We start from the raw sequence: 13,901 nt of genomic DNA, 5'->3' as shown, positions 1-13,901 counted from the left end.
GCCAAAGTATATTTCTGATCAGGACTTAAACTGGGAGGTAAAGCGTGCTTAAAGCCAGCACAGAGCTGCTCTGGGCGTCTACGACAGTCAACAGAAGAGGAGGTCACTTACGTGTAGGTGGAGGTTTAGCAAACCGTGGGCTTGGCACCGTCTTGTTGCAGATAGCTGACGTGTCAGCCTCGTCAACATCCTGCTGCCACGCACTGAAACACACATTTTGAAATGCTCTTACCATCTGTGTTTTACATCGTTTGAGAAATGTTTCACTTAAAGCTGACACAGAACTGCGTGTGCGTGAGTTGACAAGAGGGATGCGTACTCGCTAAGAGCAGCCTGTCGGACATCCACACACTGCCTCCCGTTCCAGCCACAGTAAGGATCCCTGGAGAGGATGCACTCGCCGCAGCTCTGATAGTTTGTGCAGTTAGCGACTGGGACCTCCACCACTTCAGAGAAAGAGGAGACATAAAGCCGGCCCTGTGGAGGAGAGATGGCAGAGCAGGGGACAGGAAGACAATTCCCCACAGTTAGACAATGTTCCTGATGAAATATATAACTCTGTCTGATCCTGATCTAAAGAACAGCAAACGTTGCCTTCCTTAATAACCATTATTAGTATTAATTCTGGCCCAAAAGTATAATAGAAAAGCTGCAACTTAAGGAGATTGTTACAGTCCCAGCTGTTTGCAGATCCCCTGAGGGACGGTTGCATGTAATTATCTCATCGAACATGAGCTCTGCTTTAGGCTCTGACTCGTCACGGCTCATGGAATCTCTAAACTGCCAGTGAGTGTGTTTAGTCAGCTGGTCATGAGAGAACTCTGTGAAACGAGTTGGGCATGTTTCTCTCGCTGTGTGCACTCTGCCGTACCTTTTCAGTGTCCAGCTCAATGTGCTGCACCGGTTGGGAGGAGCTGAAGAGGACCATCTCCTCGATGATGTGCATCTTATTCCCCACGTTAATCGCTTTATGAAGCCTGCCATCATCTACAACACACAAAGGAAACCCGAATGAGATGAAACTAGCGACACAGGATGATTGAAAGGGCCGTTGATCCATTGTAAGAGTAGAGTACCTGTTCCAATGAAGAGCACATGATATGCCTTATTTGCCGGCTTGACTCGATGGACGGCAATCTGCGTGTATCGAACATTACGTTTCAGCAGGAGAGGCTGGCTGCGGATGACGCTGTCCATCAGGAAGTGATCTTTGACAAAATTCAGCACCTTGTCGGGCATGTGCAGCGAGGAGGAGATGCCCTGTTCCCTCAGAGCATTTGTGATGCACTGCGGAGGATATGTCACGTCAGATGATGACACCAACTGTCGCCGCAAAGCACTTTGATATTTCTCATCTTTGACTTTTTTTTTTTTTTTGGTTCAGAATATGATGGAATATCTCAATCTCCTGCACGCTTGATATGACATGACAGGCTGCACTGTACTGACACCTCCAGCAGAGGGCAGCAGGGGGTTACTCACCACTCCAGGTCGAGGCTCTGGCACCGGGTGGTTGTAGGTATACCACTGTTGAGTCTCTCTGTTGACCTCACGGTATCGCCCACTGAATGCTTTTTCCACCTGGTCCATAGTAAAAGAGCAAACTGCAGAGCTTCCTGAGGCACCTTTATACCTGAGGAGACAAAATCAAGCTTCGTCTCAATACCAATGAATCATCTATTTCAACCTGATCTTATAACCTTCAAGAGAGGACAACGTTATCTACTCAGAGTCTCAAAAACACTCTATTGGGTATGTAACTGCACATGCAACCATCATTCATTAACCAAAAAGAACACAATACTTGAGGACCTTAGTGTCCTTGAAGGCAGCTTCTGTAGAGCCTCACATGCATTTTTTTTTTTTCTTTTTTTCATATACTTTATTAATCCCGCGAGGGGAAATTTGGTTTTCACTCTGCATTTAATGGAGAGGTCTCAGAGTGAGGGGGCTGCCCACAGAGAGCGCCCCAGAGCAGTTGTTGGGGTTCGGTGCCTTGCTCAAGGGCACCTCGGCAGTGCTCAGGAAGTGGACTGGCACCTCTCCAGCTACCAGACCAATTTCCGGACTTGGTCCGTGCCGGGACTCGAACCGGCGACCCTCCGGTTCCCAACCCAAGTCCCTACAGACTGAGCTACTGCCGCCCCTAGTTCCCTAATTTTGATTTCAATCAAATATTCGCGTTAAATAACATGAACTAAGAGACATTTGTTCATACTTGTGTTCTCATAATGTGAAGGTCTCACTACACTAGATTTGTTGATGTGTAAATCAAAGCCGAGGAAGTCCGTCCTCACCACTGAGACGTGAAGACTCCGTAAAACACGGTGTGTTCCCACCCCTCTGGGCTGGGCGTCAGCACGAACATGTCTTGGATTATGTTGAAAGGGAAGCCATCATCAGGCAGAGAGCACAAGAGCTGAGCCTTGAGAAAGGTCGTAAATTTCTTCTGCAGGACCCTCTCGCCTCCTGTGTCCCCCTGCAACACAAGACGTTGAGAGGTTTCAGAGCGCTCTCATGCACGGCCAGTAGAGGGTGCCAGAATGTCAGTCTGACAGCTGTGTGAAGGGATGACGTTAAAAATGTAGCTGGGGAAAAAAGAAAGAAGAAGCTTGATTTGACGGGATCTGACAGGCTTGTAAAAGGCATGAAATAATGATGTACATCATACAGTGTGTTGCCATGGCGTGGATGCATAGCATAAAATACAATAACATATTATATGATCAAGAGTATTGGCAACATGACGCAGAGGAGGCATTTATCAATACTTAGATAAAAAAACACATATCAAGAGTTTATCCTGAGGCAGCAGATTTGATGTCAAAGCTTTGTGAAGTGAAGTGTATTGAATAAAATAGAAAAAGAGTTTAACAGTGACTTTTGGTGTGAACAAGCCTTAAAAAATAATAACTGACACCGGGCCTCCTTGACATGGAGAGACTAATTTGACTTTGTACTTCAGGATGTCTTTGCTAAATGGAGAGCAGCTACCTCTTTGACACAGTCACAATTTGAGGTGAATGCAAAACAGTCCAAAGGGAGTTCAGAAAGTTTGACTGCAGATGAGATCCTGACACAAACGAAGGCGCTCGAGATTCAAAGGGAGGGGGGGGATGTTGTCGTGAACCACCTACACTGTCTCACACCCTCAGGTCATGGTAACATTTTCTACAATTACCCCCACTGGTATAGATCTACCAAGATGAAAGTTGCTTCTTTAGACGAGTAGGTATTTTTAAAACGTGAAACGCAGAAGAGGAAGGAGAAACCCTAACTGATCTGAACTACCCTTAAAAACCCTTCATCATCAAGCTGCACTTGAGTCCACTCTACTGTTACATTAATCAAAGGAAATGGCAGCACTTGATGGAGAAGGAAATGACACATGACCATCATGAGCTTCTGAAGCAATTACTTATTGAACTAACCCAGGCAGATAATGAGCAACATGCAGTGTACTCTCCAGTCCTCCCAGCTAAACCTAGTTTTATAATTTAATGCCGCTCTGTGCTTAAACTGCCTGCTGAATAATTGAAGCAAATGCACCCTGTTCATTAATCTTTTGTAAAAGCCTCTCTTGTTCAAAAAAAAAAAAAAAAACATGGCAGGAAGAGAATGGTGGCTTCTTTCTGAGAAACAGAGATGAAAACATGTGTTTGTTTCGCTCTACTTGTTTCCTGCTAAAACGCTGTTTATCATTCCGTAGTTAGCCTTGTGTACTAAACACCTGAATAAACAAACAACAGCGGGACTGAAGCTAACATTACAAGTCAAACGAGGGATAAGAGAGGGAGGGAGGATTTAAACTAAAGAACGTATTTGAACAGGGATCACTGTGTTGTGTTATCTAAACAGACTGACACCATATATCCGCTGAGCATTTACATAACATGTTAAAGCTTTATCGTGCTCGACGTGTGTGGGAGGCACACTCCCATAAAGTGACGCATTATTACTCATTTCCTTATGGGTCATCTGTCTGAGGATATTTCGAACTCGGCGCATATCTCAACCCTACGTGTGAAAACCTCTGAGTCAGGTCTTTCATATCTCTGTTCACTGGACTGCTTTTCCTCAGCTGGATCTGTGGAGAAAAAAACTGAGTGGATCATTTCGTGACACTGCAGCAGCCTCAACCTTGTGGGCAGTCTCTGACTTCGACGTGCCTGTGAGTCACAGCCGTACTTTTAAAAGGTACCACTCTGAGCGGTTGATATTTGAGGAACGCTGTGGGAGGAGTCCACGTTTTCACATCGCGCTGATTTTGGAACATCTCGACGTGTGCGTGAAACACAGCGGACTCAACATTTTAGTGCGCACCGGTTATACATAACACGCCTGGAGATAAAAAGGAAAAAAAAGAACATAAAGGCTCTCCATGTATACCTGTGAGGTTGTGATCAAAATACTAAATACAAAAAATCCTAAATTCACCAGTTTTGAAACACAAACAAAGTCTAAGCAGTCATCAAAAGACAGCAATAACGTGAGTATTTAGTTATGAACACAACTGTTTTCACTCAGACAGGCAGCTGTTTGATCAGGAGAACAGGATTGTGACATTTAAGAAACTAATCACACATTAATATACATTATGTACACATAATGGGTAAGGACTGAATTTCGGTGTGAAGCTCTTAGTTTAAGAACGTCAGCTGGTTGACAGATACAACGTTTCTCTGCATGGATCTTTTGCCAAAGTCCTACAGGCTACCGAGTTCTGTCTGAACACAAATATTTAGTGAAACATGATAAGAATTGAGGGAGGAGAGGATCGGGAGAAAAAGAATCAAACAGAGGGAAACATGCGAGAGGAATGTTTTTCTGTAACAAGAGAACCTGCGTCACTGCATGGAAAGACTGAGCTCGGCTTGTCTTATTAGAGCTGTAAGAAGACTGCACACATACTGAATGCTCGTGTAGGAGAATATATTGAACTGAAGCACAAAAACAGAGTGTTCCATTTGATTTCTATGTCAAATAAGATGGTGTCAGGGATGGTTGCTGAAGTAGAAAAAAAAAGGCCCCATCATATCTGCCTTCAAGGATCACTCACCTTACACACGCGAGCAATGCGTGACACAATGGTGTTGTCAAAGAAATCAAACTCCTTTCCTGCTTCACTGAAGAAGAAGTAAATCTTATCGTCATCACCCACCACGTTGCCCTTGGGCAGACTCTCCTGTATGTAGGCAGAGCCAACAAAGGCCGGGTCTGAGAGGAAAAGAACGAGAACAAAAACGGTCAACCTGCAGGTTATAAAACTCAAACATCCAGGAAAAAGTTGCTCCCTTTTTTACCGACTTATCTACACACTAACTCTGACGGTAGGTGAACACTTTTAATGTCTGGAATCTCTGATCATTTCATATGATGGACCTTTCATGCATCATATCAAACATTTAAAGACAATGATTCGTGGTCATGCTTTCTGTACCTTGGAGCCAGTTGAGTGAGTTTTCCGTTTTAAGAGCAGTCCCTTGGCTGAGACTCTTGTAAATGATTGGTTCATTTCCTTGGAAATTACTGACTGTACCAGCATACAGCTCTCCATCTGCGATGCAATGAAGAAGACCAGTTTAATCACAGTCAAGCAAGAGGGAAAAGGCAACTTCAGTGTCCTCCACTCTAATGAAGTCCAGATGATACGTCTTTACTTTGTCACCATATTCACCGCCTTTACCTTTACTGAAATCATCAGTCAAAACGCTTAATTTAATGGGCAGCTATCGGCCTTTCTGCGACCTACCAGCCATGATTGCGGTTGACTTATACTCCGGGTTGAACGGACAGCGGCTTCGTCCGTCCTCTGTTACAATCTCACCGGTCTCACTCTGGACCAGGGAGAAGTCGGCAGTGTTCTGGAGAGGGACACAAACACACATCACATGTCACAGTTGAGATATAGAGCTGTAACCTGCTCTGACAGAGGCTGCTGTCTGTTTGTCCCACAGCGAGAAGGTGGTCAGTGAGTCTCTGGGTAAAGTTGAAGCGCAGGTCATCCCTATGTGTTTGTAATGGATTCTTCTAAAAGGCTGTAAAAAGATTTGTAGGAAACAACTGAAAAGTGGGTCGATTCTTATATAATCTTATAACATACATTAAATATTTGGATCCATTTCCCTGAGGTACAAGAGGTAATAAAATAATGCACATTCAGTATATTGTATCTCACTTGGATCGGGCCTCAGCCAGCCTTCTATGTGAGCTGAGAGGCAGGAAGCAGCAGCAGATTTGAGATGCTCTTCATTTACATCAATGCAACAAATGAAAACTGCTGAAACTACAAGACAAGAACAAGTGTCTTGCCAGATGTGACTGCTTTATATAAACACTTACTATGTAAGCACAGGTGGGGCTGAAGGCGTACGTTCCACAAACATACAGATGAGTGCTGTTCAGCGGCAGTAAAATCTTGATGTAATTGAAGCAATCCGTCTGTCAGAGAAACAAAAGAATTTGGGAGTCAAATCAGTAGGTCGACAAACAAACATTTAAAGAAAGTTTAATGACGTTATATTCTTTTTGTCTGGATCTTTCCATTTGTACTAAACAATTCTCCACATTTTTTTGCAGGAGGGCAAGATAACTGCAGATCCTTGAGTGTCCACTAGAGGCTGGCTCCAAAAGCCCCATATAAACACCAGATTAAAATGTCTGTTTTGACAGTAGAAATATGTTTACGGTTGGGAACAAAAAAGATTTAAGTCTAATTCGTTAATGTTTTTATCAGCACAAACTGTACAGGGGATTCATTACTTTGATTTTATGAAGGATATGAATTATTCATTGTTAAGGATGTGACTGATCTGTCAAGAAGCGGCGAACTGTACGTTTTTCAGAAGGCTGACTGAAAGTTTGATAGAGCGAGCGTTTCCAATGTGGCGACCACCAAGGATTGGATTCCAAACAGCCCATCAGAAACCAATGGGTGACATCACTCAGGATTTGTCCATCTTTATAAAAAGTGAAAGGTCAGGATATAGTACTTTCTCTAAGTGAAACTAAAAATGTGGTTTTGTTTTTCTCAGCATTTCTGGAATGTGTTTTTTTTTAACATTTTAAACAAAAAGATCCTCATGGTCAGGTGTTCCTCTTGACCATAATCATAACTTTACTTTGTTCTTGGCCTAAGTTAACCTTTAAAAGTTGAGATGACAAAAGAGTCTCATTGATCAAGTTTGTTTGAAAGGAATGGAAAAAAACCCAGTGTTAGAATGGAAAGTAACAACTGATGGTCTGTGTTGTGCAACGGTGTGACGAAAGAAGCAAACTTGCAGTAATGTAAATACAAGTATTAAGCTATCTGAGCTTTTACACCAGCGGTTCACTCGCCTGCAGGTCTTTGCCTTTGAAACTGCACTCGGCTCTCTTGTTCTCTGGAGTTTTCCACGTGAGCTGGAGGAGAGAAACATTTTCAGATGAATGCTAGAGGAAAATCACAGTGACGTATGAGACTGTATCAAATGTATAGCCATATTCTTATTGCACCACTGGAGTGCAGTTTGAACTACATTAATACTGATACAGTATACTGTTAATGAAGCTGCAGTTTACAGTCACTTGGCTCTTACATTTCTTTGTAGCTTGACTGCACTGATATCACTGAGGTTGAGAGCAAAGAGAATCTCCCGAGCGCCGATGTAAAGCATGTTGTCTTCTTTACTGAGGAGGAGGGACGTGTAGTTCGAGACCCCGCTGACTGAGAAACCTCTGGTGGTCCTCTCCCTCGCATCTAGACAAAAAAAAGAGGAGAAACGTCGTTGTTGAATCTGAGCATGCTAAACATTAAGAGGTTATCATGCAGTACATTATGATGGCTAAAAGCTCAGGCACTTCAATGTGCAAATGGAGGCATTTTGAAGAGGCTTCGGCTCAGGTAATCAAACTTGATGCATACCACACAAGTTCTGTACATTTTCTGTCTTAATTAAAGACATTAGCATAATGTGTCACTCCAGGAGAGGCTCGCAGAGTCAGCTTGTTTTTTCGCGACAACTGCTCAGCCCAGAAACCTTTACTGTTTTTTAACGTTGATGGAAATGAGGTTTCATCAAAAGAAATACAGAGAAAAACAACTTTGCATAGTGTTTGACTTAAAGTGGGGATGTTAAAACCACATCTTGAGGATTTCAGGGCATTTTCAAGTCTAAAGATTGTTTGCTCTGGTTTCGAATCATAGCCCAGTTTACTTACATTGTTGCATAATTACCTCAATTATTGCCTATGTTCACACCTTACAAGCAGACCAAAACATGTGATATGCAAGGAAATGCTCTCTAATTGGTTAGAGCTTCCTTGACGTTAAAAATCCAGGAAGTAAACAAAGCCGCAGCATGCACTATCCAGAGTTAGAATTTCCTTAGCTACAAGCTATGTCAGTCATTGGAACAGTCACATGGAATTGGCCAGGTATACATACATCAGAATAGCAGCAGGCAGTTTTTATCAACTTGTGTTCTCATTGGCTATTATAGGCTGGAAGGTTGTAATTGGCCAAACAATGTGTCACCCAAAGGTCAGATTAGGGCTTCCAGCATCGCAATTGAATGATTTGTATTCACAAACATAACATATTACAGAAAATAAAGCGGGATATTGGGAAATCAATGGATATATATGGATTTAATGTGTTTGGTTTATGTCTTTAATTAGGGACCTTTGCCAAAGCAGCTGGTGTGTAGTTTAGTGGATAGATGAGTAGATTTTTGCTACTGCATTGATTGGATCTTGAAATGCTTCACGTGGTTGGAATGGCAGGAATCATATCCTTTTTAGGGATGTAAGGCATAAGCAATATTTACGGTTACAGGTACAGTTGTTTGGTCTGCACCAAGGTTCGATTGGCAGCTTTCATGCTTTAAACTTGAAAAAAGTGGACACAAGTTTTTAATCAAACAGGTTTGGTGTAAAAGCGCCCTTAGTATTCCAAGTATCTTTAGTTGAATTTATCCGACTATCAATGTGGAAATTGGACATCAGCTTTGAATGAGAACATACAGCAGCTAGGGGAGAATTAAAGATCTTCAGGATATATCCAAAATTAAAAACCTAAGGAAAAGAAATATACATGTCTGTGCGTTTGAGAGTACAACTGCACCTTTATAATTCTGCAAGTTCCTCATATACTGTAAGTGACAGGAAGAGAGGAAACACAGGGAAAAGAAAAAACTCCTATTCCCACAGAGTACATTAATGGTTTTCTCCCGTTATATCAACACCTCCTGACTGTAGACAAGAGTTAGGTCATCAGCTTTCTCTAATCACTTTTTTAAAGTTCCTGATGTGTACCACAGATCTGCAGCATGCTGAAGTCTTTTACCGCTCTCTCTGGTTTAAAAAAAAAAAGTTTCTAAATTGCATGCCAACATAAACAGAAGCAGAGAGCTGATGGAAACCTGATGTGACTAAACAGGACCTTTGCCCCCGTGATGTGACGAAGGAGGAAACAATAACAGACCAAGGAACTACAGTCATTTTATTGAGGGAGGTACTCAATTAGGAATGAGAATTAGAGAAATGCTGTCTTATGTAAATGTTTCGACTGTATGAAGATGAGTGCAGATTGAACAGAGTGTTTCACTTTTGAAAAACATCAAGGCCCTGCCTAGAGTTAATATTTTCCTCAGACTCTCCTCTTGAATCAACATCCTCCCTCTGAAGAAATGTGAAATAACATAACATGCTGGACTTGTTCCACTGTACTCATGATCTTTTAATTAAAGAATACATTTCAGATAACCGCTAATAAAACAAATTCAATCAGGGCTTGGTCTGTATCTATATTAAGTAATTGACATAGTGTGACTTGTGTGTATAATATTAAGCATTCTTTTTCTTTTCTTTCCTTTAATATAAATATGTGTTAAACCCACTGATATATGTGATCTAGTTCAGCTGGAAGGGGTGGAGTGGCTGTTGGTAGAAAATACATTCATTCAATTAAATCAGTGAAGAAATACATTCAAAATCTAGGGTGGGAAACCTGGGGCGTATACATCAAGCTTTCTAGTACCATGAGTTACTCCTACAAAGCTCTCAAAGAATCAGATTCTTAGAATCATGACAAGAGAAAAATAACTCTCAACCCTCCTCCCTCCCCTGCTACCAATACAAAGTTCTTCTAACCCTAAGTGACTTTCCCTTTTGAAAGAGAGGCATTTGTTTCATACTGGATGAAAACCACAGTTGCTGGTGGTAATAATTAAACTTGTGGCACATCCTGGTATAAAACAAACCCAGTCCAGAAAGAGTGAGGTGTCATTAAGTTGTGCTGAAAATTGGCACACTGTGTGGTTCATACCCTGTGGAACATGTAACCTGGTATAACCTCACCTCAGTGGGAAGGGACAGAAGGGTGAATGACTTCCTCTCCCTCAGGAAAACAACAGCCCGTCACCATGGCAACACAGGCCCATATTGTAGTTAAATCTGTCTCTAAAACCACAAGAGGCTCTGCTCGACGTACTGTACATGGACTCATGGGGATGCTCTCTTTCCTTGTCACTGTGATTTCAGCATAAATAGAGTGCTGGTACAGTTAGCCCCCTCAATTTTCTCCCCACAGAGCCTTAGGCAAGTTTAACAGCGATTTACAGAGCACGAAAGACAAAGGCCAAACGCTGGAATCAAAACAAAAGTTTTGACGGATTTTCACAGAGAAGTATATCTATTCAGTTATTGTCTGGAGTCAGATCACCACTATCATTGTCGGCAACCACAGCTGACAAAGAAAAACAAAACGGCCTCTGTAATTGAGTATCATTAAAGAGATCCAGGAGGGTTTGTGCCCGCACAAAGAATTCCATTCACAATGTTAGGAGCACAGTGATCAACTTTTAGGATAATCCCTTTGGTTAACATGCCGGGGCGCCGTTAGCTTAGCAGTTATGACGCCAACCCCGTGTAAAAGGGCAACAGTCCTAAGCACAGCAGTCATGGGTTTCGAATTCGACCTTAGCTGCAAGTCTTGCTCTACTCCCAGCATATATTGTCTCTCTTCAGCTGTCCTATCTAATAATAAGAAAAATAGATTAAAACATGCCATATTCCTCTGAGGTCATTATTAGACAATTCTTTCCCATTCTCTAATAAAAGCTTTAAGGAATAAATACAGGAGTCTTAAAATGACATGCTCAAATTTTCTTTGCACTGATTATTTGTATGTATATTTTTTCTGGCATCTTTTTTTACTTCATTTTTCTTTAAAGCCTGACATTTCACTTATAAAAATTAGGGAAATATATTTCTCTTGGTGGAGACCAAAGCAGAATATATTTCATTCTCATTTTTGAAAGAAGGTATTTGTCGAAACACTCCCTAATGCTTTCACACAAGAACAGGACGAGATATGTCCAGAAAACACAATGATGAATTGAAAAGGTGTCAGAATTAAGGGCAGAACTTGTTGTGATGTTAAATTGAACCAATCAACAAATTCTTAACAGTTTACCTAAGACAGATAAGCAGCAAAACAGTCCTGACACCACAAAACCCAGATAGAAAAAACTGATGGAGGTCAAACATCGTGCAGCCGTTCTCAAATGCCATCACAAGCTATTGGGTGTACCTTACTTGAACTTGTCTGACACCACAGTCTCTTAAAAATCCCCTCAATTGTTGTCTGTCTGTTTGAGGTTGTATCCTGAGGGGCTGCTTTATGACAATGTAGCCCCAGAAATGTTGTGGTGGACATCAGGAGGGGAACAGTCAGGGGGGCAGCAAAGAGGCAGGGCAAGAGTGAAAGAACTCGGACCTGCTCCAGATACTGACACAAACTACCAGCAGAATTTACATGAGAGCAACACTATGGAAATTAAACTTCTTAAAATAGATGTTTCAAAGGTCAAGTTAATAGCACAATAACTTTGAACAGGGAGAATGGCATCTCTACCATGTCCACACTGCGGACTGATTGCCTGTTTACTGCAATGTTAGTTGGCAGCAAGCTGAGGTCATCTTGCGAGAATTCCCTATGCTTTATGGAACCGGTTTATACACTACCTGCAGTTTTAAAAATGATCCACTTACTGTTTTACTGAGACAATGACTAAGGCTAAGAGCAGGAAGATGGTGACGGCTGAAGTTGAGAAGAGTAATAGAGAGAGTGACCGAGCAAGAATCAGAGTACTGCAGATATTATTCAGACTTTGATGTAACGTTAGGCTGTACTCTTACTGGTGTCATCGTTGTCTTATGTTTAGCAGCTTTACCTGAAGTAATCTCTTTCCTTATCTATCTTTAAGTTAGCTTTCTACTATTGGAACATTTAAAGCCTATATAGCGTTACCCTGTCCAATGTAGCCAAATTAAGCCACAGCACATGGTTATCATGGCAACAGTTAAATACACAAACACATACTCCACATGCACAACAGTTTGCAAATAATGGCCTCAAGACGCTTGCAGAGTCACATTTGCGCAAAATCCAGTAATAGTCCTGGACCTGTCAGTCAGTCAACATAGTTGTTTGGCTACTCGCAATGTCATCGCACAATCTGCTTGTAAACAAATGCATGTTGTCTAAGTGGGACAGCGCAGTTGCACTCAGACCCCTTAGGTGGGCGCCAAAGCCCACCAAACCAAATTCCTACATATTGTTGTTTTAAGTAAAAAAAAACAACAACAAAAAACAGCTTGCCTTTCATGTGAGCTGAACCATCAATAAGCTTTGTATCCAAGAACAGATGGTCACGTCTTTTAAGGTTATGATTAGGGCATGAACATGAGCCTTGTGACTTCTGTTCCTTTTTTTTGTTGTCATAAGATTTCTACTTATGAACTTAAAATCATTTTCCGAACAAGTAGCCCTTTTGAGTCAAATTTTAAAGGACATCAGGATAGAAGGACACTGAAGGTAACAAGAGATTAGACATACAACTCATCTTATAATAATTATCCATGTGTCCAAATGTTTTGTCCTTGTGTACAAATGAGGTTAAATCCAAGAGTAGATCATAAAGAATAAGGAGCGAACAAACAGGACTTAAGTGGACATCAAAAGGCGATTTGTGATTGGCAGCAGCAATGCTTCAAGTTGCAGTTACCTAAAGTTTGTGTTTTGCGACTCTTCTCAATAGCTGGGTGGTCATTTTGTTGTTTCAATAGTTTTTCAGTATTGTATTCCTATTACTAATCAAAAGGTTTTGTTGTGAACACAAAAGCCACGCTTTACACTAAAACTCAGGCACAGCAGACCTTTCTCATTCTTATCGGTTAAGGATCAGTATTTGACCTTACCTAAATGGACCTGTGCGCTTGGGGACTGAGGCACGAATCTTTGCCAGATGCTGATGGCAGCACTCAGAAACAGAGGACCACCTCATACAAGTTCAATGTTTCAAGTGAAAAGACGAAACAATGTTTTACGGTGCTAATTTCTCAACCCCGAGATGTTGTCTCAAGATATCCAACATACATTTAAGATCAAAAATGACCAGCTAAAGGCTAAATCGCACCCAAAAACTAAGAGCAGGTTTAACACCCTAAAGGCACATAGCAGATCATAGCAATCCTCTCCTCTCCACTTTTCTGTCTCTGTTTGACTTGCAATTAAATCAGGTCAGAGGTCAAGCAGGCAGCATGACCCTTCAAAACACTACACAAAGAGGGTACCAGCAGGCAGTAGGGGATGACTTTACATCTCCCTGTGTCACCACAGCCAGACTTCTGATCCAGACAGAGCAGGTCTTCTGCTTCACAGCACTTCCATGACCCTTTCTTGGAGTCTACGAACAGCACACACAAACGTTCAAACTCTGGCAGCTGTAAGCAATACAAGATCATTGCCATTATTATGTAATTAAAAGTAATTTCTGCAAATGACACTGCTAAATGGATTGAAACACCCGCCTAGACTGCCATGCTAATCTATTTAGAAATTAATTATATTGGGCTTA

At 41.7% G+C, this 13,901-nt stretch overlaps 1 protein-coding gene across 3 annotated transcripts in view; it reads right to left on the bottom strand.

The window, feature by feature from the left end:
• sema4ba (sema domain, immunoglobulin domain (Ig), transmembrane domain (TM) and short cytoplasmic domain, (semaphorin) 4Ba) overlaps positions 1-13,901 on the bottom strand; it is a 47,387-nt gene that overhangs the window by 3,400 nt on the left and 30,086 nt on the right. For all 3 annotated transcript variants that reach the window (XM_079345892.1, XM_079345893.1, XM_079345891.1), the window contains exons 3-14: positions 7,578-7,738; positions 7,339-7,401; positions 6,343-6,441; positions 5,753-5,864; positions 5,441-5,557; positions 5,060-5,217; positions 2,298-2,479; positions 1,483-1,633; positions 1,077-1,287; positions 872-987; positions 320-477; positions 112-203 (exon numbers count right to left, since the gene is read on the bottom strand). In XM_079345892.1, coding sequence (XP_079202018.1) covers positions 112-203; positions 320-477; positions 872-987; positions 1,077-1,287; positions 1,483-1,633; positions 2,298-2,479; positions 5,060-5,217; positions 5,441-5,557; positions 5,753-5,864; positions 6,343-6,441; positions 7,339-7,401; positions 7,578-7,738 — 1,620 coding nt within the window. The remainder of the gene's footprint in view (positions 1-111; positions 204-319; positions 478-871; positions 988-1,076; positions 1,288-1,482; positions 1,634-2,297; positions 2,480-5,059; positions 5,218-5,440; positions 5,558-5,752; positions 5,865-6,342; positions 6,442-7,338; positions 7,402-7,577; positions 7,739-13,901) is intronic.

The sequence above is a fragment of the Symphodus melops genome (assembly GCF_947650265.1).
Source record: "Symphodus melops genome assembly, chromosome: 6".
NCBI classification, from domain to species: domain Eukaryota; kingdom Metazoa; phylum Chordata; class Actinopteri; order Labriformes; family Labridae; genus Symphodus; species Symphodus melops.
This window is presented reverse-complemented; position numbering and strand designations above follow the sequence as displayed.